The sequence below is a fragment of the Lissotriton vulgaris genome, chromosome 3_1, assembly GCF_964263255.1.
Source record: "Lissotriton vulgaris chromosome 3_1, aLisVul1.2, whole genome shotgun sequence".
Classification (NCBI taxonomy): Eukaryota; Metazoa; Chordata; class Amphibia; order Caudata; family Salamandridae; genus Lissotriton; species Lissotriton vulgaris.
In genome coordinates this window covers 1,542,241,866-1,542,260,550 of record NC_141689.1, presented here as the reverse complement: position 1 = coordinate 1,542,260,550, position 18,685 = coordinate 1,542,241,866, and the positions used below count along the sequence as shown (strand labels likewise).

At 46.3% G+C, this 18,685-nt stretch overlaps 1 protein-coding gene across 1 annotated transcript in view; it reads left to right on the top strand.

Annotated features, from left to right (window-relative positions):
* Window positions 1-5,745: 5,745 nt before the first annotated feature.
* LOC147728159 (cis-aconitate decarboxylase-like) overlaps window positions 5,746-18,685 on the top strand; it is a 37,182-nt gene continuing 24,242 nt past the window's right edge. The window contains exon 1 of the mRNA XM_086963742.1: window positions 5,746-5,752. Coding sequence (XP_086819868.1) covers window positions 5,746-5,752 — 7 coding nt within the window. The remainder of the gene's footprint in view (window positions 5,753-18,685) is intronic.

Genomic DNA, 18,685 nt, shown 5'->3' with positions numbered 1-18,685 from the left:
CAAAGTGAGAAAGGGACTCACGTCTGAGTATACCCTGCCACACTTATGGCGGCCAAAAGCGGTACAAAAGGGGGTGGTGATGGACGGAGCATCTGAATCAATCAAACACTCACACCCAGTCAAAAGATCTGGGTTTAATCCATCACCGTTCTTTAGCCCACTCTGCCACCCCAGTTCAGACATGGCTATATGCAAATCACTCTGACCCTGTGCCTCATGGGAACAGTCCAGCCCGAACTGCTAAGCCATGTCTTCACTGGACCGGAAACAAGCTTCCGAGGACCGGTTTCTGGCATTCCAGCCGTCTTCAGCCCGGCTTGCTTGAATCCAGTGGCAAAGTGAGCAAGGGACTCACGTCTGAGTATACCCTGCCACACTTATGGTGGCCAAAAGCGGTACAAAAGGGGGTGGTGATGGACGGAGCATCTGAATCAATCAAACACTCATACCCAGGCAAAAGATCTGGGTTTAATCCATCACCGTTCTTTAGCCCACTCTGCCACCCCAGCTCAGACATGGCTATATGCAAATCAGTCTGACCCTGTGCCTCATGGGAACAGTCCAGCCCGAACTGCTAAGCCATGTCTTCCCTGGACCGGAAACAAGCTTCCGAGGACCGGTTTCTGGCATTCCAGCGGTCTTCAGCCCGGCTTGCTTGAATCCAGGGGCAAAGTGAGCAAGGGACTCACGTCTGAGTATACCCTGCCACACTTATGGCGGCCAAAAGCGGTACAAAAGGGGGTGGTGATGGACGGAGCATCTGAATCAATCAAACACTCAGACCCAGTCAAAAGATCTGGGTTTAATCCATCACCGTTCTTTAGCCCACTCTGCCACCCCAGTTCAGACATGGCTATATGCAAATCAGTCTGACCCTGTGCCTCATGGGAACAGTCCAGCCCGAACTGCTAAGCCATGTCTTCCCTGGACCGGAAACAAGCTTCCGAGGACCGGTTTCTGGCATTCCAGCCGTCTTCAGCCCGGCTTGCTTGAATCCAGTGGCAAAGTGAGCAAGGGACTCACGTCTGAGTATACCCTGCCACACTTATCGGCCAGAGCGTGCATCGGCTGAATTCAAGTTGCGGAACTCAGTCACATTAGGTGAATTTCCCTGCCCATTTCAATTCATTTATTGGGGAATAGGGATCAGAAGCAAATACACGCTTCACACATATACTCATCATTGTCCTTTATAATTTTTGCGCCCATTCTAGGCACAATTTTCAGGAAGGGCTCTTTCATGATTTATTGGGTATGTTTCCACTACCTGATTTAAATGGACAATTGCGATTCTCCTATTAACATGACCAGAGAATCTGGATTTCATTAAAGACACGGAGGCTAACATTATGCATTAATCTTTTTAATGCAGCTCACAGCCGCTTACATCACAAAGACTTAGAATAAGAACCAAATGACATCACAGTGTCCATAAAAGGCGTGTGCCAGGAAAGATCAGCCTCTTTTAAATGCCTTGAACGACAGGTCAAACGAAGAACACATCTTGAAACTTGAAGGAAGTATACTTGAAACTTGTAAAATCCATTGCGAATCATCAATTCGAATTGTCTGAAAGAAAATAAAGCAAATCAAGAAAAGCACAAGGAAACCTTCAGAAGCAACAAGAGAAGCAAAGGTTAAAGGTATGAAACATTCAAAACATTGTAAACCAAATTAATCCTCAATATCCCTCAAGGGAGGGACGGGAGGGATAATGTTAGCCTCCGTGTCTTTAATGAAATCCAGATTCTCTGGTCATGTTAATAGGAGAATCGCAATTTCATTACAAGACAGGAGGCTACATTATGCATGTTGGTAGCCTTGAATCAAAACATCAGAAACATGTTCAATTGGTTTACAATAATGATGAGCGAAGGTAGAAGCATTAGACCAATCAGCAGCTTTAAGGATAGCATCCAACTTACCACCTGACCAGTATGATTTGCTGGCCATTGCACTTCTTAGTGAATGAGCTTGAAATTTTGAAAGGTCAATACCAGCGAAATTCATAGCCAATTTAACCCACCTTGCGATAGAGCAGGATGAGATGGGTTTAAAGGGTATAACATAGGAAACGAGGAGTTGATTTGCATCAGGGGGTCGAAGATTAGACATCCTGGAATCGTATTCCTTCATACAATCAACCACACAGAGCTTTTTACAAAAATCAAAACGTGGATAGAAGATAGAGTCAGACATGGTCTTAGTTCTCCTAAAAATTTCAAATTTAACACCAAACATGTCATAAGATCTATTGGAGATGTCCAGAGCTTTAACATCTGAAACTCTGCGACAGGAGATTAAACAAAGAAGAGAGGCAAGTTTAATTGAAAGACATTTTCTGTTAAGAAGGGAATTATCAGGCCAGGAGCAAAAAAGGTCAAGTAACAATTTAACATCCCAAACAGATTGATATTTAGGCCTGGGGGGTCTTTTAAGTCTGATACTTTTAAGGACCCTACAAACAATAGGGTTTTTACCTACCGTTTTACCGTTGACAATAGAGTGACCTGCGGAAATGGCAGACCTATAACAGTTAATGGATCTATAAGAGAGACCACTGTCGAAAAGTTCCGCAAGGAAATTGACTATATTAACGATAGGAGCTTCCACGGGATCCAAGTCCCTTTCCAAGCACCAACTAGACCATTTTTTCCAGATGTTATTATATCTGTAGTGTGTTCCAGGTGCCCAAGATTCTCCGAGGAGTGTAAGAGCAGATGACGAAAGTCCAGACAATTGGTTAGATTGCCTGACACTTTCCAAGCAAGAAGGTTCAGGCTCCCTGAAAGAACCAGGTGGTGATCTTCTCTGTTTGCGTTTAGGAGGAGACCTTGAGAGGCCGGGATTAGGAGAGGAATGTCGCAAGAGAGTTCCAAGGCTGTGGGGAACCATGCTTGAGACGGCCAGAAAGGGGTTATCAGGACCAGGGAGCACTGTTCTTGTCTCACTTTCTGAAGAACCCTCTGAATCATGGCAAAGGGGGAAAGGCGTAGGGTCTGAGAGGGGCCCAAGGTTGGAGAAAAGCATTGACGGCGAGAGCACCCGGGTCTGGCATCCAACTGAAATACTGTGGAAGTTGGGAGGTCAAGCGACTCGCGAAAAGGTCCACATCGAAGTGGCCCCAAAAGTGGGCCAGGGAATTGAAAATGGTCGGATTGAGTTTCCAATTGCTGAAGTCTACTAGGAACCTCGAGTTCCAGTCTGCGGAGAGGTTGGATTTTCCGGGGAGGTATTCTGCCCTCAGGGAAATCTTGTGTTCCAGACCGAACATCCAGAGTTTCTTGGCTAGGTCCGATAGGTCGGCAGATTTCGTACCGCCAAGACGGTTGATATACGAGACTGCGGAAACGTTGTCCATCTTCAGGAGAACGGATCTGCCTTGGAGAGATTGTCTGAAGCTCATCAGTGCATAGAGCCCGGCTGTCATTTCTAAGAAAATTATGTGGTGGGAAGATTCCGAAGGGGTCCATATACCACCAGTGTCCTGGTCGAGGAGACGAGCACCCCAACAGTGAAGGCTGGCGTCTGACTCTAGAACGAAGTCTGGAGATGAACCAAATATAGCTCTCCCATTCCAGGCGTCCAAATTGTCCAGCCACCAGGAAAGTTCCAGTTTGGCTTCTTCGTCTAGAGAGACTTGGTCTCCATACCAAAGTCCAGATCTGAGAGCTTTGGCTTTTACTCTCTGAAGAGCACGGTAGTTGAGGGGGCCAGGGAAGATAGCTTGTATCGAGGAAGAGAGTAGACCAAGGAGTCTGGCTAGTTCTCTCAGGGATAACGAGTGATGTTTGAGAACAAATCTGATTTCTTTCCGAATTTTGGCAATCTTCTTCTTGGGGAGTAAGAGAAGACAGGTCGAAGAATCCACGGTGAAGCCGAGGAACTCCAGAGATTTGGAGGGTAAAAGGATTGATTTTTCCCTGTTTATAATGAACCCAAGACTTTCTATGAGGTTCATAGAGGTTTGCAAGTCTTCTAGAATTTGAGAGTGAGATTGGAACATTATTAGTATGTCGTCTAGATAAATGATGAGACGAATACCCCTGGCTCTTAGGATGGAGACTATCGTTCTCATGATTTTGGTGAAACACCAAGGGGCGGAAGAAAGACCGAAAGGGAGGGCCTGAAATTGAAAAAGGCGATTGTCCCAGATGAATTGGAGAAAGGACTGATGTTCTATTGCCATGGGGATGGTAAAATAGGCGTCTTTTAAGTCAATTTGACTAGCCAATCTCCATGGAGAAGAAGGTCTCTGAGCAGATGGATGCCTTCCATCTTGAAATGACGGTAGACGAGGTACTTGTTTACCTCTGGAAGGTTTATTACTGGGCGCCAACCCTTGTCTTTCTTTTCGACTAGAAAAAGGGTACTCACAAAATTCTTTTGAGACCAAGGGACCTCTATTATTGCGCCCTTCTTTAACATAGAGGAAACCTCTTCTTTGACGATTTCTAGATGTTCCGGAGAGAGAGTCAAAGGATTGGGAGTGGTAGATTGGAAAGGAATCTCTGTGTAGTCTATTTTGAAGCCCTGAACTGTTTCTAGAAGCCATGGATCTTGGGTCAAGGATTCCCAAACATGAAGGAAATGTTTTAGTCTGCCCCGACCTTTGGTTTTGGGCTTTGTCTAAGGCTGTAAAGGTCGCCACATATTTGCCAAGAGTTTTGATCATATCTTGTCCAAAGAGGAGGCCATTAGGTTTAGATGATGGCTCTTTCTCAGCAAGGTCCCCGAGTTTTGGGCTGATTCTGATGAGGACAGATTTTCTCCTTTCAATATTGAGGGAGGAGTTGCCATTACCCAGTAGTACAATGGCTCTCTGGCTCCAACCTTTAATCAGGTTAATGTCTAGGGGTGTGTTGGAAATGTGTGATTCCTCAGCGAGGTCTAGGATTCTGGTAAGGGGACCCAGAAGGTCAAGAAGGTGGTCTTGACATGTTTTAAGGGCTCTTTCCAGACCTTTTCTTGGGTCCTTGCCTAGTTTAAATAGGGTCTAAATTGGGAGTTTGGCAGACTTTCCCCTCAATGAATGGACGGGGGCACTCAGATCTCATGGTGTTGCGAGATTCTCTTTGAAGAGAGTTTCTCAGCCACTTGGTGACAAACTTAGCTACGTGGTCGTGGGGGTACCAACTTTTGCTGTTAGGGTGGGAGATGTTTTCTGGGGAGAACATTTCGGCACCAAGAGGGTCAAGGATCGCGTCCTTAGACGATGGGGAGGAGTCCGCCTCTGAGAGAGGGTTAAGGTCCCATTCGTCGGTATTTTCCTCGTCAAGGTCCAGGACAAATTCGTCCTCAGGATTCAGGAAGAATTCGTCTTCCTCGGAACTTGAATTGACGGAAGCAGTTGCGTTGGCGCTTATTAAATTCATGCCGCTATGGGCAACATTACCTTTTGGGGCGCTTGAGCCTCCCATGCCTTTTGAGGTGCTTGGACCTCCCATGCCTTTTGAGGTGCTTGGACCTCCCATTCCTTTTGAGGTGCTTGGACCTCCCATTTCAGATGAGGAAGCGCGGCCTCCAACAGTATTCATACAGTGTTTACTTTTTTTGGTAGACTTAGAGTGTTCAGCTTCTAGGTCTGAAGTATCGTCATCAGGTAAGAGGGACCTTTTATTTGACATAAATTCACGGAATGTATTTAACATACATGTCCTCATTTCCTTTTGAAGGAAGGATTTGAAGTTATCAGAGTTGTGATTGGGGGAGCTTGCCATAGCGTCATCAGATTCTAGATCAGACATGACAGGTAAGTAAATTACGAGCTTATTGAATGAATAAAATGGCTAGTATGAAAAAGCTCCCTTTATATATATATTACTTTTTTTTTATATATATATTTTTTTATTTATTATTATTTTTTAATTATTCATATATATCCCAAAAACAGAAAGTCTAATCTAACTAATGTAGTGGTAGTATCAGCTTGGAGCCAAGCTAGGTTAAGTTAATCAGGGTAGTAATAATTGGGTAAAATTGAGCCAGCAATTATTGGGTAAAATTGAGCCAGCAATTAGTAATGCCAAGTAAAGGTTAAGAACAGAGCCAATCTCCAACCCAACAGCTGTCTGTAGGAGCGCAGTCGGTAAAGCCTCGAAAACCGCTACCGATGCGCTCGAGCTGAGGAGAAAATCAGGTCGAGGAATGGAGCGTTACGTTGCTGTTGCCAAGGTCCATTCCTCAAATCCAAGTAAGGGAGATGTCTGGCTTAAGCGGGACAGGACGGGATAGTAGCGCATTGAGGCAGTAGCGGGTTTAGAGGACTGGGAGCGGTAATAAAGGGCTGAGTGAGAAAGAGGGGTCTGCGCAGGAGATCGCGGGGCAGAAACGGTAAATTTTCGGAAAACACGCGACAACCATAGATTGGAAGTCGAGGGGATGAAGGGGGGGGGGTCGCGGGGAGTGGCAGCGATCGAGGGGAAGGTTGGGAACGAGTCACACAACAAAAGCAGGTAAAAACGTGGAAATAAACATTTTCATGTGTTAATTATGAAAGTAAAGTTCAGTAGTATAGCAGTAAGCAGTTCAATAATAAAGCTAGACATCATGTCAGGATAAAAATACAGTCATAAATGGCAAACTGGCATAAAGTTAGTAAGGATTGTAAGAGAGTTACTTATCTGTTGTGAGCCGCATTTAAAAGAGGCTGATCTTTCCTGGCACACGCCTTTTATGGACACTGTGATGTCATTTGGTTCTTATTCTAAGTCTTTGTGATGTAAGCGGCTGTGAGCTGCATTTAAAAGATTAATGCATAATGTTAGCCTCCTGTCTTGTAATGAAATTCATTTGTTGATAATTAATCCATCAGTTTCTTGGGGGTTATAGAATAATATTTTTGTTTCCCCTGTTAGTCAGTTCCTCCAAACCTATCTTTCTGAAGGGCTCTTATCAATTTAGTGGGACCAACATTGGTGCTCAGTGGTAATTTGTTTTTATTACTCTCACCTTGCGTTTGTCCCACCAACCTTTAACAATTGATCTGATAAGACCAACTATTTCACAGGCAGATATTGATAGCACGAGCAGGCCTGCCATCCTTTCCACCCCAATAATTCCCTATCGAAAGGTGTTATATTGTGCAATTTAAGGTGAGCATTTGCATGATTCTCAGCAAGCCTTTCTTGTTTTTACTTAAACCGGACCCCAGTTATAATCAACTTCTACCTCACCATACAGGTTGCTCTCTCCCTCCCCCATTTCCAGATGAAGACCCTCCTTGATGTTTTTAAGCAACCACGCTATTCAAAGGGTTGAAAAGTTGACGCTCTTTAAAAGGCACAATCTTATTCCCCTCTGATACTTCTAAGCAACTCTTCTAGTTGCCCCATGCGAATTGTATCATATTTCTGTTGTCACACTGCTAACAGGGAGCTCATCACAAAAAGGTGTTTGGTTTTCTCTGTATTTTTACCTTCAGTCACCTACATTGTTTCACAAGTCCCTCTGCACAAGCACTTTTGTCACACCTTTGCACAGATAGGAGCAACCAATCATTGATATGTACATAGATTGCTCAATGTACTTTGAACTGAATATGTGCAGTGAGCAGTAACATTTATTCGGGTTATATGTCTTATTTATTTGGTTTGTTTGCTTGAAAAGTTATTGAATTAGGCTCTTATGGTCTCTTAAAGAAATGTAGGTCCTTCAAAAAAATTGTGGTTTGTAACGACAGGGCTTTCTTTTTTGTATCAACTTTTATAGAGTCAACATTTTCTTACTTTATCCATTTGGTGCCTGCTGCCTGTATCTGGTCATGTCTAGGGTGGGTGACAGGCTGTCCAAGCCACACACAATAGGAGCTTATGTGTGGCCTGATGGGCCTTCCTGAGAGGATGGGAGGGAGGAGCTGGACCCAGCCTCACTTACGCCTGAATAGGCTGTGTCCTGTCCCCACACAAGGGGTTTCCTAACCCTCCCCTGTAGTGAGTCTAGAGTCAGAGAAGGAAGGGAGGTCCACTCTCCACTTTAAAGGCATTTCGTTGACGTCTACCCCACTTCAAAGGCACAGCTGGATATGAGTATTGGAACTCTAACACCACCACTTCAGTGCACTTCTGGACCTGTAAAGACTCTGTCAGGAAGAAGGACTGCTGTGCTGCTGAAGAACTGCCACTCCGCTGGACTGCTGCTACGCTGGACCACTGCCTTGCTTTTTTGCCCTGCTGCATGCTATTCCCTTGGTCAATGATTCAATCCATCAATGCATTTATATAGCGCACTACTCACCCGGAGGGTCTCAAGGGGCTTGGGGAGGGGGGGGGTCTGCTACTGCTCGAACAGTGAGGTTCCGTGACGATTGTAAGTGGTGTTTTCGACTCGCACGAATATGGTCGAGTCTGGTATCTATGAACCGCAAATGACGAGTTTAGTAAGTGTGCGCAGTTTCGCTGTGCTAACTTAAACCGTTCGTTTGTTAGGTGGGTTTTTCATCTGTACCCACGGGTTCCATCTTAGATACGGCATCCATTTTGTCTCTTGCCCTCAAGTAGCCAGCGAACGGACGCTGTCCGCTTCGCGACCCTGGGACTCCCAAGATTTGCGGAAGACACATGTTCTCTGTAAGTGTCTTTATGACGAGGGGGATGATACTGTAAGGCAGATGGCCCCGCTTGAGGCTCATCTTGCCGTACCGGTTTATTGTCTCAGCCGTGCATCTCATTAGGCACGTCCCTTTGATGCCTGTATCTCGTGTTTCCCGATACCTCCCCTTTTACACCCTTTCCGATCTCCCCACTGTCTCCGTCTTCCTCTGCACCTGTCTTTGTTCCTATTTCGATCTGTTTTACTGCCGATTGGAATGCACTAATGTTGGGAAGATGGGTTTTTACAGTTGGGAACCGCCAAATGTTTCCGCACTTATGTTCCGGACTTTATGTGTATCAAAGTGACCAAAGCGACCCCTCTGGGGGATAATGGTGGGAACCGGGTTGTAAACCTTTGTGTACCATGTTGTCCTATGGGTAAAAAACTGTATAAAAGGAGCGATCCTCAGAACCAATTTGAAGCAGTCTCCCCAAGTTGCACGAGTTGTACTTGTCGTGATATCTGTGTTCCCTGCAGTAAATAAATCTTGAATCTTTGACGCCGAAGGAAGTGTCCCGTGTCTCTGTCATTCGTACGCCGGAGCAGGTTACCCACGAAGGTTTCAGGTGTTGTGCCCTGGCACCGCTGGGTCTTAAAGAACCCAGTCCTTCAGTTGGCGCCCAACGTGGGGCCGCATCAGTGGTACCGGTCCAAGCCCGACGATCGTGAGGAACTTCGTGTGAAATCTCCGAGGGAAGGTGCACTCCGCTTCATCGATCCTGTTGTCGAAATAAGTGGCCCGAAGACTTTTCCCGCGAAGATTCCCGCCTCCTGACGGCTGCGACGGACTGCTGCCCTGACTGTAGACCTGTTTTGGCGCCTGGCGTAGACCTTGGTAGAGCGAGACGATTGACGGCCTTCCTGGAGACGCCATCGATCTTTGAGTTAAGTATTTGTGGGTCGCTCCCAGAGTTCTTGGTTGTTGACACTTTAGCGAGTGTTTTTGTTGTTAACGCTGTGTGAGTGTTTTTGTCGATGACACGTTGCTAGCGTATTTTGTTGTGTTGTTTGACGACTGCAGCCGCCAAAAACCGAGGGTTTTGTTCTTTGCTGGGACTTGGTAAATCCCGTAACCCTTGAAGTTTGTGGAACTCGGCTAGTGTGCAAGATGCCTGGTCGCAGTACTTTGTTCAGTTGTTTCAGACCTTGTGGTACGGATTCCCGACTGGAGGACTCGTGTCCGATACCTCCGGTTGGAACTCCCACGTATGAACTATATAGCAAACATGGGCTAGGCCCGATTACTTTTAATGAATACTGGATCAAATATACGAAGAAAGATGGTGACCTTCGCTGGCCACCACATGGTAGCTTCGAGGCCCCGATCTTAGATAATCTAGAGGTTAAATTGTTCGCGAAAAAGTCAAGGCCGGCCATGTTTGATGCCTTTCGGTTGTGGCGTAAAGAAGCCCGACAGAAAGAAATCAGACAGACTAAGCGAAATCAGAGAGATAGTGCTGGTACCATTGTAAAGAAAGCAGAGCAGTTCCAGCATGATAAGGAGGTTAGGGAAAAGGAAGTGTTTGACAGATTGCAGCGTTTAACTATAGATAAGTGCTATCCTACTTTGCCTACGGAGTCGGAAAAGAAGGATGAGGCAGTTGAGGATCCTTTAATGTCTTATCTAATGAAGTCGCCACCTCCATACGTGCAGGGTACCACAGCCCCTGTGATTCCCCCTGTACCTGTTCTTGCACCTATTCTTCCTTTGCCTGTTCCTCAACCTGCACCCGTTCTTCCGACTGTTCCTGCTCCTTCGTCTGTTGCTATTCCTACTGCTCCTCCGCTTCCACATACTCCTGCCCACGCTACTGCTCCTGCTCGGTTAACCCCTGCTGTTGTTTCTGTTTCTACTCCTTCACTTGTTAGTTCTGTGTCCTATACTTCTCCCTCTACTCGTAGTCGTAATTCTCCTCTTGCGGCTAGCTTCTTTCATTCGCTCGGACCTGTTCTTGGGTCCGCTGGTTCAGATGGTCCTCAGAGACGTAGTCAGCTTCCTGGTAATAGGGAACGAGCTTCGCTATATAATATGGCGATGGGTTGGATGACGCACCCCCTTAGAAATCCACCACGTGTTGTACTCGACACATTTTGTCAGTTCAATATACCAACCCAAAGATTTGTGTTCGAGGAAATGTGTAAGGTCCTTCGTGATCAGATATCGGCCGACGCACCTGACGAGGTGCTGACCGCGTTGTCTGATTTACAGCTTCAGTTTTCGGCTGGACTGATAGTGGATACCAACGTTCGACGAGCCGTTGAGCGATTGCTATCTTTTCGTCCCACTCCTATACCTCAAGCCCTTTTTGTTGAAGATGTTGAAAGACGGACAGATGGGTCTGGTCAATTTCCTATGCGTGAGGTTCCACCAGTGTGGATGCCAGGCGATCCTACTGCTAACCCCATTATTCCTCCATACTTCCAGAGAGTGTGGATACATCTCCCGTGGAAGCGATCGGAAGTGTTGCAGGTGAAACAATCCTTGCCTGACCCTCGCAAAAATCCTGCGGGGTATTATAAAGAACTATCGCAGCTCGTCGACGCTACGGTAATGAATCTTGCTGATATTGACATGTTGTTTGGTAATGTTGTACCGCAACCTGTATGGGCTAAGATTCGTCAGGAAAATCACGCGAACGAATTAGGTGGTGATTGGGCGGCCATTATAGCAGCGGATGGGTTACAAACTGGTGGTGCTAAACCCGAACAGTTGATTGCTGCTCTCCCTCAAAGAATAATCACGCTAATGAAAACTCTTATGCCAGCTATGAAGGTGAACTGGGACAAATTGTCAGCTTGTAAGCAAAAGAAGGACGAGAGTGTTTCCGACTACTTTACGAGGTTCGAGGAAGCATTCATTGATCATAGTGGTCAGGATATGAGCACTGAGGGTGGTCAGAGGTTGTTCGTAGATAAATTTGTTTCGAACTTACTGCCCGATTTGAGCAATAAATTGAGGAATTCAGAAAGTGCATGGGCCGTTTCTACCTCAGCTCAGATATTGGCTACGGCACAATATTATGAGAATAGGGAGAAAGAAGAGAGCGACCGTGCTGATAAAAAGACCAAAGAGCTAAAAACTAAAGTGCTGCTTCAGCAGGCGTATCCTCCACGTTCGAATCAGAATAATTCGCAACAAAATAGATCGCAGCCGCAATCGAACAGATCCCAGACTCGTAATGACTCTTCTTCCCAAAGATCCTCGTTAGGATATAATCAATGTGCTTATTGTAGACAAGAAGGTCACATTAAATTCAATTGTCCTGTTCTAAACGAACGTAATAGTGGTAACTCATCTAGAGGAGGTCGTGGTGGTTCACAGCAGGCTCCACGTGGTAGAGGTCGTGGTGTTCAGAACGACCGTTCATATAACTCATCAAATTCTGATAATTGTTTCGATCAACGTGGTTCGTCGCAAGGACGATCTGCGCAATACAATGTAGACGATTATTACGTCGATCAGGGAACTGACGACAGTAATTACTAGGACAGCCATAGACAAGGAGAGGGAGTGGTATCAGTTCCGGTTGATCAGAGAGGGCCTTACGTCGCAGTTGCTACATCGGGCGTCGTTGAGCCTTTTCTGTTGGACACTGGTGCAGCGAAAAGTTCCATTAAGCATTCGAAACTCCCTGGCGCACCTTTGTCTGGCTTAACAAATGTTTCCGTTGGATTCTCTGGCGCCCCTGTTCGCAATCCAGTTTCGTGCCCTTTGCCCCTTAAAATTGGGCCACGTGAGCTAGAAGCTCCGTTGATTTTGACTACGGGTTGTGGTGAAAATCTTTTGGGCCTGGATTTGCTTAAACGTTTGTATGCGACTTTGTATTGTTCTCCTGCGGGTGTAAAGCTTACGTTGGGAGAGAGCGTTGTCTCTCCCATGTACTTGTCTCTCGATGAGCTACCACCGGAATTGAGTTCTCTTCCTGCGTCTTTGTGGGCAACAGGTCCAAATGATGTGGGCCTACTTGATATCTCACCATATGTTGTTCAGTTGAAATCTAATGTGCGATTGCCACGTATTCCCCAATATCGTATCTCTCTTGATGGTGAACGAGCACTGTTAGCGATCATCTATGATCTGATCGAGAAAGATGTTATTGAAGAGACTCGGGGAAATGTGTGCAATAGCCCTGTACTGCCCATTCTAAAACGTACTGATCCTTCAAAACCGCCTGTTTATCGCTTTGTTATCGATTTACGGGAGGTGAATAAAATTGTGGTTCCTCAATTCCCTGTTGTGCCTGACATCACGGCGCTACTGACTCTGATTCCAGCTTCTGCGTCATGGTTTTCGGTGATTGACTTGAAAAATGCGTTTTTCAGCATCCCGATTGCCGAGGAGAGCAGAGACCTTTTCGGTTTCTCTCTCGGTGGACGCAGCTTCCGGTTTAAGCGCGCTCCTCAGGGCTACTGTGAAAGTCCATCGATTTACAGTCAAGCCTTGAAGGGTCAACTGGATGCGTTTAGGTTGCCGGTCGGTGCGGCCTTACTCCAATACGTCGACGACTTATTGGTGGCTGCAGACACTCAGGACATTTGCAAAATTGCTACGGTGTCGTTGCTGCAACATCTCTGCGAGTTGAATCACAAGGTGTCACCTACTAAACTCCAATATTGTTGTCAAGAAGTAACCTATCTAGGTCACTTATTGTCAAAGGAGGGAAGGAGGTTGACCCCAGAGAGAATTGCAGCAATTGCGCGTATGGCTGTGCCAACCACCCAAAGAGATGTGCGTGCCTTTCTAGGTATTACGTCGTACTGCAGGCAATGGATTCCGAATTTTTCATTGCTAGCGAAACCATTAGTGGCTCTTACGTGCAAGGATGTTACGACTCCTTTGCCATGGACGGAAGAATGTCAGAAAAGTTTTTCTGAACTGCGTGATTCATTATGTTCGGCTCCTGTGTTGGGTACTCCCGACTACAGCAAGCCGTTTACATTATATGTTCACGAAAGGGAAGGTTGTGCTTTGAGTGTCTTAACGCAACCTTTTGGCGGTAAGCAACGTCCATGTGCATATTTTTCCTCGACCTTGGACCCGGTAGCTAGAGCATTGCCGAGTTGTTTACGAGCGACAGCGGCAGCCGCGGTCTCCATCCGACAATCAGCAGGACTGATCATGGATAATATGCTTACGGTGATGGTTCCGCATGCAGTCGATACTCTTTTGAATCGTACGAAAACTCAGCACTTGACGAGTGCGAGGTTGTCTGGGTACGAGTTAACGCTGTTGGCAAGCCACATTCAAATAAAACGTTGTAATGTTCTGAACCCGGCAACTTTGTTACCAATTAGTACAGAGTCAGATGTAGTAGCAGAACATGATTGTTACTTGAGGACTGAAGAGGAAACAAAGGGTCGAGTGGACCTTAAAAACACCCCATTGGAAGATCCGGATGGTACATTGTATGTGGATGGGTCATGCTTTAAGCTGCCGAATGGCGATGTGACTACTGCTTATGCTGTGGTAACGTTGAATACTGTTGTTGAGACTGCAAGATTAAATCAGAATTCTGCCCAAGCTGCAGAGCTGATTGCTCTTACTAGAGCGTGTGTGTTAGCGAAAGGGAAACGTGTGAATGTGTTTACCGACAGCCAATATGCGTTTGGCGTCGCACATAGTTTTGGACGATTGTGGAGAGAGAGAGGTTTCTTGACGTCGCACGGTACGAAGATTCAGCATGGCCAGCTTGTGAATGATCTTTTGGATGCACTTACGTTGCCTAAGCAAGTAGCAATTGTTAAATGTAGTGCGCATCGTAAGGTGACGGATGATGTTGGTCGTGGTAATGCGTTTGCGGATGAAATTGCTAAGGAGACTGCCCGGAACCTTAGCACTCGAATGTATGTGACGAGTTCGGTTAGGTGGCCTACAGAATCGAGTGTGTGTGAGGACACTATCGAGAGTGTGAAAGCAATTCAGAATGAGGCCACCGAGACTGAAAAGACGAAGTGGAAAGAAAGTACGGGAAAGTTGGATGCGAATGGTTGTTGGATTGATTTGTCTGATCAGAAAAGATGGATGTTACCGGATGCGTATGTGCTGGCCGTTGTGACAATGGCGCATGGGTTAGCACATATTAGCTCAAAAGGTATTCGCAAATTGTTGTCTCCTGTATGGAAGAATGATGGTATCATGAAGTGTGCTGAACGTCTGGTGAAGAATTGTATGGTGTGTATGATGTACAATCCTGGCAAAGGAACCCCAACTCCTCCTGGCAGTTTTGCTCCCCCTTCCTGTCCCTTTGAGGTGATTCAATTGGACTTCATCCATATGGAGCGATGCAATAACCTGAAATACGTTTTAGTTGTGGTTTGCGCATTCTCCCGATGGATCGAGGCTTATCCTCTCAAAGACAATACTGCTTTGTCTACTGCGAAAATCCTACTGAAGGAATATTTTCCTCGGTATGGAATGCCTAGAGTCGTGTGGTCAGATAACGGAAGTGAGTTTGTGGGTAGTGTGATGAAGAGTGTGTGTAAGGGCCTTGGAATTAATCAGAAATTCCACAGCGCCAATCATCCCCAGTCAGCTGGTTTGGTGGAAGGGTATAACGGCACCCTTAAACTAAAGCTAGCGAAGATTCAGGCTACGACTGGTCTTTCGTGGCCTGACGCTTTACCTTTAGCATTACTGTCAACTAGGGCGACTGTACACTCCCGAGTAGGGCTTAGTCCCTATGAAATAGTGTTCGGTCGTCCTGCGAATGTTTGGGGGGTTCCTAGGCCTGGTATTTTCTGTGATCTTGAGTACCCAATGTTGATCGATTATCTTCATGACTTGACTGCTAAACTGAGGTTAATTCACCAACAGGTTTACGAAGCATTGCCGACGCGGACGGAGGGTCCAGGCCACCAGCTCCAGCCCGGAGATTGGGTGGTGACGCGGAACTTTTCGCGCAAGACCAACTTGGACCCGAGGTTTACTGGACCCTATCAGGTCCTCCTTGCCACGAGAACTGCAGTTCGTCTTGAGGGGCGGAAGAATTGGGTGCACGCCACCCACACCAAGAAAGTCCCCATTCCGCTGCCAGCAGACTCGTGGGTGAGGAAAGGCATTGCTTCAACTGAAACCGAAGGATTGCCGGCGTTTGTACCTTTTAGCGACGCACAACCTGTCGGAGAATCCTCAGTGCAGCAGAAAGACATTGTTGAACAATTGTCAGAGAAGGACTCAAGACCAAAACACTCAGCTGATCAACAGGACGCTGTCCTTTCAACGGATCCTTTGTTCGACGAACAGACACGTCCTGGGAAAACTCGATACTTTTTGCGATCTAGCACCAAAGACTAATAAAAGATCCTGCTTTGCTGTATTGATAATTGCATTATCCCGTTTTCCACGATCAGTTTGAACATTCGTACCACTGTAATTATTTTGTACATATTCATTGAGTTTTGTTCCTTACACTTTTTGCTTTTACAGCTGAGAGATATTGTTTTGCATACATATATATATTGTGCATTGAAGGCCGTAGGGCCGCGCGCGTACTTCCTTCTGGATAGTAGGTCTTGACGCTAGGTTAAAGGCCGTCGGTTCCTAGGAACTCCTAGGGGTTGACTATTGCTACACAGAACGAAGCGCGTCAAGAAACGTTGCGGACGGTCGTAGGTAATGGCATTCTCGAAGCTGAAGGATGTGGAAGGAGCTCAGGCTCATAGATTCAAGCTGCAGCAACTCAGTCGTACCAAATGTTTTATATTCCAACTATTTGTATTGTTTTTGACTGTTTCTGCATTATTGGCGGGTGGGGTGTATTACACGATGTCTTACTTCTTACCTACTGCTACACCTACTCCTACCCCTGACCCTAAACTTACCTCCACTGTTTCTCCTCATTCCTTTCATATGTTACCCGAACACGAACAGGCTAGACGTGTAGAATTCCGCAATAATTCCTTTATCCAGCTCCTTCATCAGCATCAGTTAGTGGTTAATACTACTAATTGTTGGGTGTGTGGGTTGATGCCACATACTACAGATAAGGGAATTCCATATCTGGTGTTACCGTATAGTTCCCAAGGGTCTGCTCGAGCATTCCAGACAATGTTTAGAAGCGCACTGGGTTTCCACCCCATTCGAGAACCACGTTCTCCCTACTCTGGTCCTACCTCGTATCAAAAACCTTTGTCGATAGCAATAGAGGATTTAGATAGTGATATCTATGATCCCTCGCTTATTCCCGAAGAAGAGGTACAAGCCTATAGGGTCCTAAGTAGAGGTGAATATAGTGTGTTCACCAGCGAAAAGCAGCTTAAAAGCTCGCCTCCAATATGGGTCGTACCCCACACTGGTAATTTTTGTCTTATGGGTCGTGGCCGAAGATCGCAAGCCCGACTTGGAGCAAGTGCTTGCACTGAAAATTACATTCTGCCTATGTTCTCGTCCCCTGTGTTTCTGGCTGCCAAAGGTACATACTTCATCTGTTATGATCGTGCATATGCATGGTTGCCCGCTGACTTCATGGGCTCATGTTTTATTGCAAATCTGTTGCCTCCGACGTTCACTGTAGATGCCGATTATCATAAGACTAGAGTTGTGCGAGGCGTAATTAGCGAAGAGGATACTGCCGGTCAAGAGGCAGGAGACTTTTTCAAGGGTTTCCTCCCGTTTTGGGGACCTATGGCTAATAGTAGGAACCTGAGACAATTGACTCGAGTGGTAGAATCAACAGCTAACATTACTGCCAGTGCCCTTGGTAATATCACCACAGAACTTCAGGCGGAGAGACTTATGACGTTACAAAACCGTATGGTTTTAGATGTCATCTTAGCAGATCGAGGTGGGGTATGTAAGGTGATCCATTCGAGCTGCTGCATTTTCATTCCAGATAACGCTCCAACTGTCTATCAAGCCATCTCGAGGTTGCATAAGATCTCCGAATCCATACACGTGGATGTAGGGGATTGGACGCTACTTGGGTGGTTTTGGGGCCTGATGTCGACTTGGGGTTGGAAGATTCTGATGATCATCGGAGTCGTTGTGGTGTTCCTGTTCACGTGTTGCCTTTGTGTGCAGTGCGGTCCTGCCTTATGTGGCCTTTGTGCTACAACGTGTATGAGACAGCCACCTGTTACCAAGGGGACTCGGTTGGACAGAGCTATGCTACAACAACATCTTGATGGTCTGATGAATATCGAATATGATTCCGACTAGTGCTTGCCTACTTGAGGGCAAAAGGAGCGTCTGAGGTTCCGTGACGATTGTAAGTGGTGTTTTCGACTCGCACGAATATGGTCGAGTCTGGTATCTATGAACCGCAAATGACGAGTTTAGTAAGTGTGCGCAGTTTCGCTGTGCTAACTTAAACCGTTCGTTTGTTAGGTGGGTTTTTCATCTGTACCCACGGGTTCCATCTTAGATACGGCATCCATTTTGTCTCTTGCCCTCAAGTAGCCAGCGAACGGACGCTGTCCGCTTCGCGACCCTGGGACTCCCAAGATTTGCGGAAGACACATGTTCTCTGTAAGTGTCTTTATGACGAGGGGGATGATACTGTAAGGCAGATGGCCCCGCTTGAGGCTCATCTTGCCGTACCGGTTTATTGTCTCAGCCGTGCATCTCATTAGGCACGTCCCTTTGATGCCTGTATCTCGTGTTTCCCGATACCTCCCCTTTTACACCCTTTCCGATCTCCCCACTGTCTCCGTCTTCCTCTGCACCTGTCTTTGTTCCTATTTCGATCTGTTTTACTGCCGATTGGAATGCACTAATGTTGGGAAGATGGGTTTTTACAGTTGGGAACCGCCAAATGTTTCTGCACTTATGTTCCGGACTTTATGTGTATCAAAGTGACCAAAGCGACCCCTCTGGGGGATAATGGTGGGAACCGGGTTGTAAACCTTTGTGTACCATGTTGTCCTATGGGTAAAAAACTGTATAAAAGGAGCGATCCTCAGAACCAATTTGAAGCAGTCTCCCCAAGTTGCACGAGTTGTACTTGTCGTGATATCTGTGTTCCCTGCAGTAAATAAATCTTGAATCTTTGACGCCGAAGGAAGTGTCCCGTGTCTCTGTCATTCGTACGCCGGAGCAGGTTACCCACGAAGGTTTCAGGTGTTGTGCCCTGGCACCGCTGGGTCTTAAAGAACC